The following is an 11,625-nucleotide window of genomic DNA, read 5'->3' on the forward strand; positions in this document are numbered from 1 at the left end:
TGTCCTAATCCTACCGTTTGTTCATATATTGTAATTATAAGCTGCAAACATACTTATTTTACATTCAAAGGTATATTTTTTCTTATGGCGAGGGAAAATGTGCATATATAGTTTTCAGAAGAATAAATGCAACCACAGACCAACATTTATTCAAGTAACGTCTTTGAGAAGTCGAATAAAGTAAATATTGTAGCGTGGCCTTGGTTGGAAAAAGGCTGCGTATTCACATTGGGTTTATATGGGATAAAGTGATAAATGCTGTATTTTTCTGATCCACCATCCTCTTACCCTTCTTATCTCTTTCTTTTTTTGGTTATTCCTAATTAATAGTATTTTTCCCATTTCATTTTCTAGAGAAAATTTCGAAGGGATGGGACACTACGTAACAAGGGTAGAGGAGAGCAATTTATATATGTAGAGACATGAGGTTTGCATTTTTTTTTTATCGATATATGAATTGTTAATTTATTAACTTTTATTAGTAAAAATAATTAAATTCATAATTTTTTTAACCATCTAATTCATCTTATATCTCATCAGAATTATGACAACTTCCAATCCTTACATAATTACAATACGTGCCTCACACCACACAACTTACCACATTTAATTTGATACGCTAAGAATCTGCCGTCATTTTATTTCTTCTTTTTATTCATCACTCCTCAGTCCTCAGCGGTCAGACTGTACATTGAACCTTAAGCTGGCTGCTGAAAAGCATGTTGCATATTTATATATCCCTCGGTTAAATGGCTAAATCTTTATTGCCACTTATTGGCACATGTAGCTGAGTTTAATTGGAATTAAAATAGCAATTATAATGGGGAAGTATTTTGAATGCCGGTCATTTGGGCTTAATTTACTTATATAATAAAGGTTTAATTAACTTTTTCATACGTGTGTAATATAGGTCGATTTTAAATTACTATTTAATATTTTTTTCAACTAAGTGTTTGAAAAAATATTTCGTTTCATTCTATTATTTATTGTTGGTAAACTTCCGTTAAGTGATGACGTAACAGACGGAGTGTCACGTCATCACGCTTTATCACGGACACCTCATTGTCACGTCATCATCTTCAATGACATGACATTGACGTGTCAACAATTGTGGATGATGACATAACACTCCGTGTTATCACGTCATCACTTAACGGAAGGTGACTACTAACAATTAGTAAAATAAAACTATTTTTTTAAAAGTAGATATTTGACAAAAAAAATGAATTTTTAGATAGTAATATAATAACGACCTATATTTCAAGTATGAAAAACTTATTTAATATATGACATAAAAAATTTATTTAAATCATATATAGAATGAAACTAACGATAGATAATAGAATGAAACTGAAATTTTTTTTAAGTAATTGATTGAAAAATTATAAATGTTAAGCAATAATCTAAAAATGACCTATATTTTAGATATGAAGAACTTAAGTAAGCCTTTAATAATTAAACACAAGATATTATAAGATATATATTATCTATAGATTTGGTCCTTTAAATCATAATAGTTGGTCAAATTAATTAATTCCTCGAGATTAAAGCAGTCTAATTTAGTTTATTATTGTTAAATCCTTATAGTTGTTGGTAAAATTTAAATACATAATTACACATTTTCCTAACTTTTAAAATTTAACAAATTATGCCCATAAAGTATTTTTCTCGCACATTTTTTAATCCAAACTTACATAATTTCATGCATTTTGCCTCTAAGTGCAATTAATTAAGCGTTTTGAAAAGGATAAAAATATTTGAGGTGGGATCCAAACCTTGACCTCTTCTTTCTATACAACCAAAGGCGTCTAAGTCATTGGACTTGCTTGATTACTCTTTTGCTTCGCTAACTGCATAATTATATTTTTATGAAAAATATTAAAATTAAGATTATAAATTGATTTATTAAATATTTTTACTTTAATTATAAAAATATATTTTATTCAATTACAAAAATTATTTATTATTTATAAATTATTTATACATCTTCTACCTTTTTTGTGGGTAGTTATATTGAAATCAAATTTGATAAATAAATTTATAAAATATTATATGATTTAACTAATAAATAATTTTATATATTTAATAAATAAATTTGTATAATAATACTAACGTGATTTGGATCTAATGGAATGAATTGTCTCTTACGTAGATTAATGTTTGAATTTATGTTAGGAGAGATCGAGGTGTCAACATTATATATATATATATATATATATATATATATATATATATATATATATATATATATATATATAATTGTCTCTGAAATAAGATTGTTTCTAAAAAATGAGATCTGTGCAAAAAAAAAAATCAAGCTATGTAACTTTTATTTTTTGTTGTTGTAAAACAACCATTTGTTTGTGTAATTAACTACTCTAATCATCAAGCTTGTAATTAAAATCACTTCTCTAATCATTGTATCTATGTCACTTCTCTAATTTTTTAATACTTTTACGCAACAGCTTAGGTTTTAGGAGAGTTATGATTACATGTTATTAGAATTTTGATGGCCAAAATAATTTAAGAATTTGATCCTTTATATCACCTATCCTTCAATTAAAGACCAAATGACTTTTGCATATGAATTAAGTGGCACGTTAGACCTTGACAAAAACAAAATCTTCAGAAGTTTAAAATATATATATATATATATATATATATATATATATATATATATATATATATATATATACACACACACATAAAAGATTTGTTGGCAATTCAAAACTAACATCTTTTTGAGATGGAGGTGGATAAAAAACAGAGCATGAATCCTTGATTGTATTAACGATTAAATCTCATGACACGTGTTATTTTAGCTAGAAAAAAAATTGAGATTGGCATATTAAACTTTATTAGTCTAATTTAAATTATTTCAATTTATTATGTTGCAATTATTATATTTAGATGTTTTTAATATTTTTTAAAATAAATATATTAAATTTTATTGAAATAATTTGATATATATTTACTTTATTTATATGATGTGGAAAAACAAACTTACTTTCTTATAATAAATTAAATTATAAAATGGGAAAAATTATTATATATTGTTTTACAGTTATTTAATCATAATTCATTATATATGATAAGTTTATTAATTTTTGAAATAATTATTTTAAAGTAATTTAAATAATAATGTACTAGCGTAAAACTATTTTATAGTGTCAATGTTAAAAATCTTATAAAATTTACATATTCAATTTCATCCGTGTAATGTAAGGGTAAAAGTTTACGATGGAGGTGGATATATAAAACTTCTCCCAACAAACCCTGAATCTCTAATTGTATTAACGGTTAAACCTTAAGACATGTTTAGATAGAGAAAATTTTGAGATTGGCATGCTAAACTTCACTAGCCTAATTTTTGGTCTAAGATTACCAATACTGAAATATCATATTAGGTGCCTAACTGAACCGAGTCAAATTGGATAGCATATTCCTATGGCAAAAAAGTTTCGTCAGCCTAATTTGGAGTGTGGTTTATGCTGAGCCTTTAATTTTACATGTATAACCCATTTTCTTTGTTTGATATAATCAATATATACGTTACGTAACTACGAAAGGAATATGTGGGTAGCGTACAGATTGATGTATCTAAAGATTCTAAAGCAAAATTGCAAAAGTGTGACAACGAGTGAATTTTACTAGTTATTTGTTAATTTGGTTTTTGAGCTCATGAATTTTTCAGTTAGCCAATTGTTAATAACTCTCCATATAGTTTCATTTAACTTCTCTGCCATATCAAACGTGTTCTGAATTGGACTACCATGTGCCCAACTCGTATAAAAGCTTATTTCAGTTCAGAATATTCCGACTCAAAATTTCAAGTGTTAACCAAAGTTAACCCGAATCCATATGCTTAAGATAAATGCTTAAACTGTCTTCAAGAGGTCTTGGGTTCCATATTAGAGGCTTCACTCTATGTCTGACTCATACAAATAAAACCAATATCAACGTATTAGATATGTATTTAATATACATCGTTACTCCAGTAGAATTTCTACTAACTTGTGTGTGAAAACAACTTGTGTGTCAAAATATCTTTTCAAAGTATTCATTCATTTTTTATGACATCTCAATCCTGTTAATTAAAGTGTTATCGATACAAATTTAAAGTCAATTAAAATACGTTTTGATTAGTCTTATTTTAATAAAATTTCAAAATAATCAAATTATTTGTGTCAAGGAATCTACTTCTTGACTATGAGTTCTCAAATTACTCTGAGAAACATTTGATATAAGTGAATGAAGAAAGAAGAAGATAGGATTTTGTGTGAAAAACAAAGAATGAAAGATGTAAACGAAAGACTATAAAAGCAATAAATCAAAGTGGTAAACAAAAGACTGTAAAAAAGCAATAAAGGCTAAAAATGTTAAAGATAAAATAAGCTTGTTTCTCTAAAATTTGAAGTAAAGATCTATTTATAGGTTGCAAACTCCCATCCCTTTTTGAATCATATTTTTTTACTTGATAACTTCCTAAAGTTAATTTTGGGGATTATTTGGTTAATATTATACCAATTCAACTAATTTTGACAGTTGAATAATTTTGAGGCAGATTTATCTTTTGATCACTACTCCAAAAATCTAAGCATGTTTTCATTTTCTACAAGCTAATTGATCAATTATTTAAAACGTTGAAGAAGATGACAACTACCACTTATTTTTATGGAGTATTATCATTGATTAGTTTTAATCGTTATAAGTCATTTGAATATTAGAAAATTATAAAAAATGTCACATTATCTTTTATTAAATTAAATATGACTTAATTCAACTAATTTTCTTATGCTTAAAGTAAGCCGAAATTTTTCATTCAACTAACATTGTAAGTAGGCGAAATGACCTTATTCATATTCAACTAATACTAAAGTTAGTTAAATTTTACACTCAGCTAATATTAAACGTACCTGAATTGATCTTCTACTCATTCAATTAACCTTAAAATTAGTCGAATTCTACCAATTCACCTAATATTGTAGGTAATCATATTGATCTTATCCATATTTAGTTAACCTTCATGTTCAACAAATATTGAAGATTGATTAACTCCACATTCAAATGAATTGACTTCCTTCCCATTCAGCTAACATTTGACTAACATTGTAGATAGCCTATTAACTTTGTTCATGTTCCGTTAACCTTTTTGTTTAACTAATATTGATAAGTCATCAATTTCATATTCAATGAGACTAGTCTTCACCTCATTCAGCTAACATAAAAATTAAACGAATTTCACCTTAGTCGATAATTATTATGTTGTTGAAGAATTTTGCTGCAAAATTTTGGGTGTTAACACAAAGTATGATAAAAAAATATCTTGATTTTTTGTCCATTTAGAGTACGTTAAAAATAACATTAAAAAAAATTAAATCCTAACCAACTAGCTAGCCACCTTAAACACATTAGTAATGCACTAACGCATTCCAAACACATTGAGATCTCAAACATATCAAACCATATTTAGACAACCATACATGTAGAAAATACGTGTTTAATATATCACACAAATTAATTGATATATGTTTGGATTAATTATCAAAAAATTATTTCAATAATTAATTTATATGTATAATTGGTTTAAAATTCGACTATAATAAAATCAATTTGATATTAACTTGGATATAACTAAAAAGTTATTTTAACAATTCTGTTTGTACCTCTAAAAAAAACATATTTTGTTTGTATTGTAAAAAAATACTTTTATATGTTAATTTATGAAAAAGGATATTTATTTTTGTTTGAAAAGTAACGTGTTTGTAAGTGATGATTTTGGGGCAATGAGCAACGATAGATTTCTTTAGGTGGTTTGTTTAAGTTAATTTGTGAGGAATTTAATTTGAGTGAAGATGGGTTCTGTTCCAGGTTTAAAATTCCGATATCCTTCTTAAAGGTGAGAAGCATTCATTTATGTTTACATCATTATTTTGTCTATTTAACAAATAAAGCTTATCCACATTTGATAAAAAAAAAAAAACCCCCACACATATTAATAAGGATATATCAGCATTTTTATAATTTCATTATTTTGTTTTATTTTATTTCTTACATTTTTTTCTTAAATCAAATAACTCAACATTTTATTTTATTTTCATTTTATATGTCCTTTTACTCTAGTTATCCTCTTCTATTTTTATTCATTCTATTTCTTTCTCACAACCAAACAAAACGTAAAGGATGAGGAGATGGTAACATCGCTTCAAGGTAATTAACATTAACTCAGAATCACTATAAAAAAATGCTCAACTTTTACCTTAAGAAAACTGCCCCGTGATCGAATTGCGAAAATAATTTAAGCTTAATTTTAATCCATTATTTTTAAAACATATCAAATAATTAAACAGTGTTTGTAACAACTTTTTCAAGGTAAACAACTTTTTTTTTCCAAAGGAAAAAAATGGGTTCCAAATGCATATTAATAGCATGTTTTTATTAACTTTTACATTTAGAGAAATAATAATTTGTTTTTGAATATTTTATTAAAAATTAGTAATAATAGTTGATTATTTCTTTAAAACAAACTATTATTCAATATGTAGATTGATATATATGGTAGGGGTGGACTGGTTGATCATGAACGTGAATCAATTCGATAACACAATTCAATCAAACGGAAAATTTTGAATTGATTCAAATCGGATTAAAAAATGTAAATTCGATAAGTTCGGCTCGGGTCTTGAATTTTGAGTTTAAAGACTTGATATGATCCGATACGATCCACACAATTGCGTAATATTTTGTTAAAATAATTTTTTTTATTAATCTGTTAGAGTTTTGGGTTTTAGCTTTTAGGCTTTTGACTAAGCCATTTAATTTTTTTCATCCTTCATAGTCAATTTCCTAATTTATTTCATTTTTTTCAATTTTTATTATTTTAATAATAAATGTAATCACCCAATTTGAACAAATTTAATCATAATTAGATTTATTCAATTTGAGTTGGTGATTCAAACTAAAAAAATCCTATCTAGATTGAAATAATTAAAATTAATCAATTCTGATTAAAAAAAATTCACGAATTAAATCCACCCATACCTACTACCCCTAATATATGGTACCGTAAGAGGTGGGTCAACGATGCATGAACCAGAAAATGGACTACTTTTGATCTAAGCCAAAAACAGTAAAAAGAAAAAAACGAGTCACGTACGTACCAAAAGAAGGGTTGTAGCTAGAATGGTGGTCAAAATGTAAAGAGAGAAATGGGTCTTGGATGTTTTTTCAATTAGAATAATGACACCCACATATAGTATCTATGTTTTTCTTACAAATATTAATTATTAATTGTTAATTTTTAGTGTTAGTATAAATAATAATGTATATATTAACTTATAATACATACACGAAAGTAACAGAAACCGTATGCATATTGTAATTAAACGAGATTTGCGATTTCGATTACAGTAAAGTAGAAATTCATTTTTAGAACCCTATGCAACAACCACCGAGACTTTTTATTTTATTATTTTTGGTAGAGTATATTTTTTTCACAGTTAGTGTTCTAGATTACATATTGTTCAACTGTTATTTTGATTGGTATATATTATAGATTAATGGGTAATATATACCTCACCTACTAGTGGACGATCGATTAAGTCAATGATTTTATCTAATCAGTAATTAACATTTTATTAATCAATTTTATAGGACCACAGCATGAGAATGGAATGCTTCAATCTCTCTCTCTCTCTCTCTGATAATATCAAAATAATATACATTCTCAATTGCCTTCTTAACCACCGTTGCTTCCTAATTGCTCTGCAGTTTGCTTTTCCGCGATCCCCTTGGTCTTCTTTAGTGCTCATCTTTCATTTAATTAACATATCCAATTATATAACTAAAATTAGTGTCAGTTTCTATTATAGACCTACGGTGGCATCACCATGTGGCATCTTTTGGTCCATTTTACTCACTAATATAGCTAGTTAATTATGATTTGGGTGCTTATATTCTTGCATTATGATGACATTTTCAAATGCATTTGGGTGCGTATTTTAAAAAGCATTTGTTTATTAATAAATGTCGTATACTAATAGTATGGTGTCAAACTGAGAGTCTAGTACTCTACCTTTGTAAAAAAAAATTATATTATAAATTAATTAGAAATTACCCCAATAACTTTTAAAATTAAGTTACATTGATAATTTATAATTTGATGACAATAAAAAAAATCTTTACACTGTACCATCATTTTAATTAATTTTAAAAATTATACTATTAGAGACAAATTTAACATTTATACTTATATTGTCAGTAAATAAATGGTATAATTCAAAAAATATTGTAGTGCGTTGAAAATGAAACTAAAAAGGACTTCTTTATAAGCTAAATCAAATCAATGATGATGATTAGTTTTTAATTAAAACTCATCAAAAATTATCTTTGTCAAAATGTTTTAAACTCCCGTTTGGAAACATGAAATCATTAACAAGTTTAATAATAATTTATTATCGTGACAGATGAGCTGCTAGCACAATGTACCTTTAAGCAGAAGATGAAGTTTAACCAAAAGGAATAAATATAAGGAATCGTACTCTTTAGTAGGAACCGTCCTAAAGTTCTTACATCGTATACTTGTATGCTACATGTGCCTTCCTTAGTCCATGTATATACACACACATTAACCGAATCCTATAGGCAACCACTTATTATGTTATGTCCCTTTCTTTTCTTGTTTGGATTGCTCACTTACTGCCATATACTATACTACTGTATACACAAATTCTTATTCCCACAACCAAGATATAATAATAGTACCACTTGTACCTACCTTTTAATGAAATTCATTTTGCTGCGAACAAAAAGATATAATAATAGTAATAAAATAATAATCTTTTACTCAAGTAATACTAGTAAATTTCTTCGCATTACATTTTTTGTCGATGAAAAATTGTTAGAAAATTTAATTATAGCTGTTATTAAAACAATTATTGTTTTTTTGTTGAAAACATATACAATACTTATTAAATTAATAGCAATAACTATTATTTTAAGTTACATTTAAAAGTTACTTAAAATTCTAAAATTTAATTTTTAAAAGTAATAATGTATTTCTATAAACTTACTATATTAAACTTCATTTTTTTAAAAATATGTATAGTATATGCATATGCTTTTTTCTTTTCCGCAGGACCTAAGCATATACCTTAATTAGTTGCCTTACACCTAAAGCTTGCCCCAATTGAAACATTTTTTTCTTTTTTATTCTCATTAATGAAACTAAAATGGACAATTTTTCAATTCAATATTATATTCTGATTCATTTTAATTAAAATGCAGTAAACATAAAATAAGATCCATTTGTCACATTCTTTTCCATTGTGACATGCTTACCAAACACTACCTAAGTTTCTCTTCTTTGCGATCAAGGGGGGTATTGCTTGAAAGCCACCCGAATCTCTATCACACTTGGATCAGTACTTTTCTTGAAACAGGCTAAGGATGTGATCACTTATGAAAGTTGACATACTTTTAACGTGCAATCTCACTTTGCTTGAATGGGTTAGTGTAAATAGTTACCCCCCCTTAATTAGGTTGGCATAAAGGTGTGAACAAAAGAGAGCGTTGAAACCAACTCTGAACGTTAACGCCAACCTTCCTTTCTTTTTTAACTCCTCCATACTTTATCAGTTACCTTTTAGATCAATCTCCATCTCTAATTCCAACCTAATTTTCCTTTACACTAACATATACATGCTTTAATACTAGCAAGCGAAACTTTAAGTTATACACAATATGTTAACTACACTCATACTAATTAAACTCAACAAATTATTAATTACGAAATAAAAACCATGTTAATCATGGAAGAATAATAGAAGTATATAGAACAACATCCAACCCAACATGGGCATACGCAATACCATGGGATAATAAAATATTCATTCATAAAAGTAACACCCTGAGCAACAATATTATTATTATTATTATAAAATAAAATATAAAAAAGTAGTGTAGGAGTAGTAGTAGAAGTAAAACAGAAAGAGAGCAAAAAGTGTGGCCATGATGGAAGCGTAGAGAGAAGTGCTTAATGAGGCGCGTGAGAAAGCGAAAGAAGTTAGTTTTCTTGTTAGTAACACTTCGAAGGTTGGAAACGCAAGGAAGATTTTGGGTGGCAGAACCACTTGGGCATGTTATAAGACGGCTTCGAAGTCCTTTGTTGCCATTCACTACCAAATTACACATAGACACACACATGTATATATATATATATATATATATATATATTTAACTACTTCAATTCACTTCATCATAGTTACGTATATGAGCATCTCTATTTCTCTCAATTACCTTAACTAGCATTGTTTCAATTCACATATAAAATCGTTTCGTGCTCAACCTTTGTTTGTGTGAGATATAGAGATGGAAGGGTTGGATTCTAATAATTCTACCCACAACAGCATAGCCAAGGGCAAACGCACTAAGAGGATGAGGCTTTTGTCCCCTTGCGGTGTCATCGTTGCTGCCATCACCACCACCACCACCGTCACCTCGAGCACTTCGAGTGCTAATTCGGGTGCCTCGTCCACCACAACCTACGAGAGCGAAGAGGAGGACATGGCGAATTGTTTGATTCTCTTGGCCCAAGGAGGGGAATCTCGTCATCATCCTCGTCACGACAAGCAACAAGTTGAAGATCATGGTCTTGAGAATTGTGATGATGGTGCCATCAAGACAGAAGAAAAGGGTAACAGCAGCAACGTTAACACTACCACCGCCGCAACAACAACTGCTGCTAATAATAATACCAAAGTTGGTTTCTATATTTATGAGTGCAAAACGTGTAACCGAACCTTCCCTTCGTTTCAAGCACTGGGTGGACATAGGGCGAGTCACAAGAAGCCCAAACTCGCGGCTGAAGAGAAAAAACAACCACTGCCACCGTCACCGCTACCACCGCCAACACCGTCTCAATTGCAACACATGATTGTTACCAATTATGATCGGTTTGAGGAGGGTAGCGTTAAAAGTGGTCCTCCAATTTCCCTTCAATTGGGTAATAATGGAAACAACAACAAGGGTAAGATTCACGAGTGTTCCATTTGTGGCTCTGAATTCACATCAGGACAAGCATTGGGTGGACACATGAGGAGGCATAGGGCATCCACAAACGCCAACAATGTTGTTGACACAACAAGTTGTAACACTGTCATCACCACCACCATTACCGCGGTTCCACCGAGGAATATTTTGCAATTGGATCTTAACCTCCCGGCACCGGAGGATGATCTCCGAGAGGCTAAATTCCAATTTACAGCAACAAGTCAGGTGCTGGTTGGTACTCCGGCTTTGGTGGATTGTCATTATTAAGCCAGGGTGGGAATTGGAATTAATTTCAAAGAATTATTATTATTATTTTGATATCTCATCAATGTGAATTATTAGCGTTATTTTTAATTTACAATTATTCGTAATTATTGATTCTTTGGATTATTGACTATTCCTTCGGGTTATTAATAATTGCCATTTTGATGATATATGTGATCGATCTACTTGTTCCAGTTGGAATACTTTGAGTAAGTAAGTGGTTAGTGTTCATGGTTGCCTTTCATTCACGAAAAGTGAGTGATAGTTCATAGGGCATCTTTCGTTTTTCTTTTTTCCTTTTTGATTTATTTT

At 28.7% G+C, this 11,625-nt stretch overlaps 1 protein-coding gene across 1 annotated transcript; it reads left to right on the forward strand.

Moving 5' to 3' along the window:
• The first annotated feature begins 9,985 nt into the window (after positions 1-9,985).
• Positions 9,986-11,420, forward strand: LOC100785286 (zinc finger protein ZAT5). Its single transcript, XM_003539746.5, has one exon. It carries the CDS (start codon positions 10,369-10,371, stop codon positions 11,314-11,316), a length of 948 nt encoding a protein of 315 aa, XP_003539794.1. The 5' UTR covers positions 9,986-10,368; the 3' UTR covers positions 11,317-11,420.
• The last annotated feature ends 205 nt before the right edge of the window (positions 11,421-11,625 follow it).

The sequence above is a fragment of the Glycine max genome, chromosome 12 (genome assembly GCF_000004515.6).
Source record: "Glycine max cultivar Williams 82 chromosome 12, Glycine_max_v4.0, whole genome shotgun sequence".
Classification (NCBI taxonomy): domain Eukaryota; kingdom Viridiplantae; phylum Streptophyta; class Magnoliopsida; order Fabales; family Fabaceae; genus Glycine; species Glycine max.

Excerpts from the sequence above, each read along its gene's own strand:
- LOC100785286 (XM_003539746.5), top strand. The coding sequence starts at position 10,369 with ATGGAAGGGTTGGATTCTAATAATTCTACCCACAACAGCATAGCCAAG.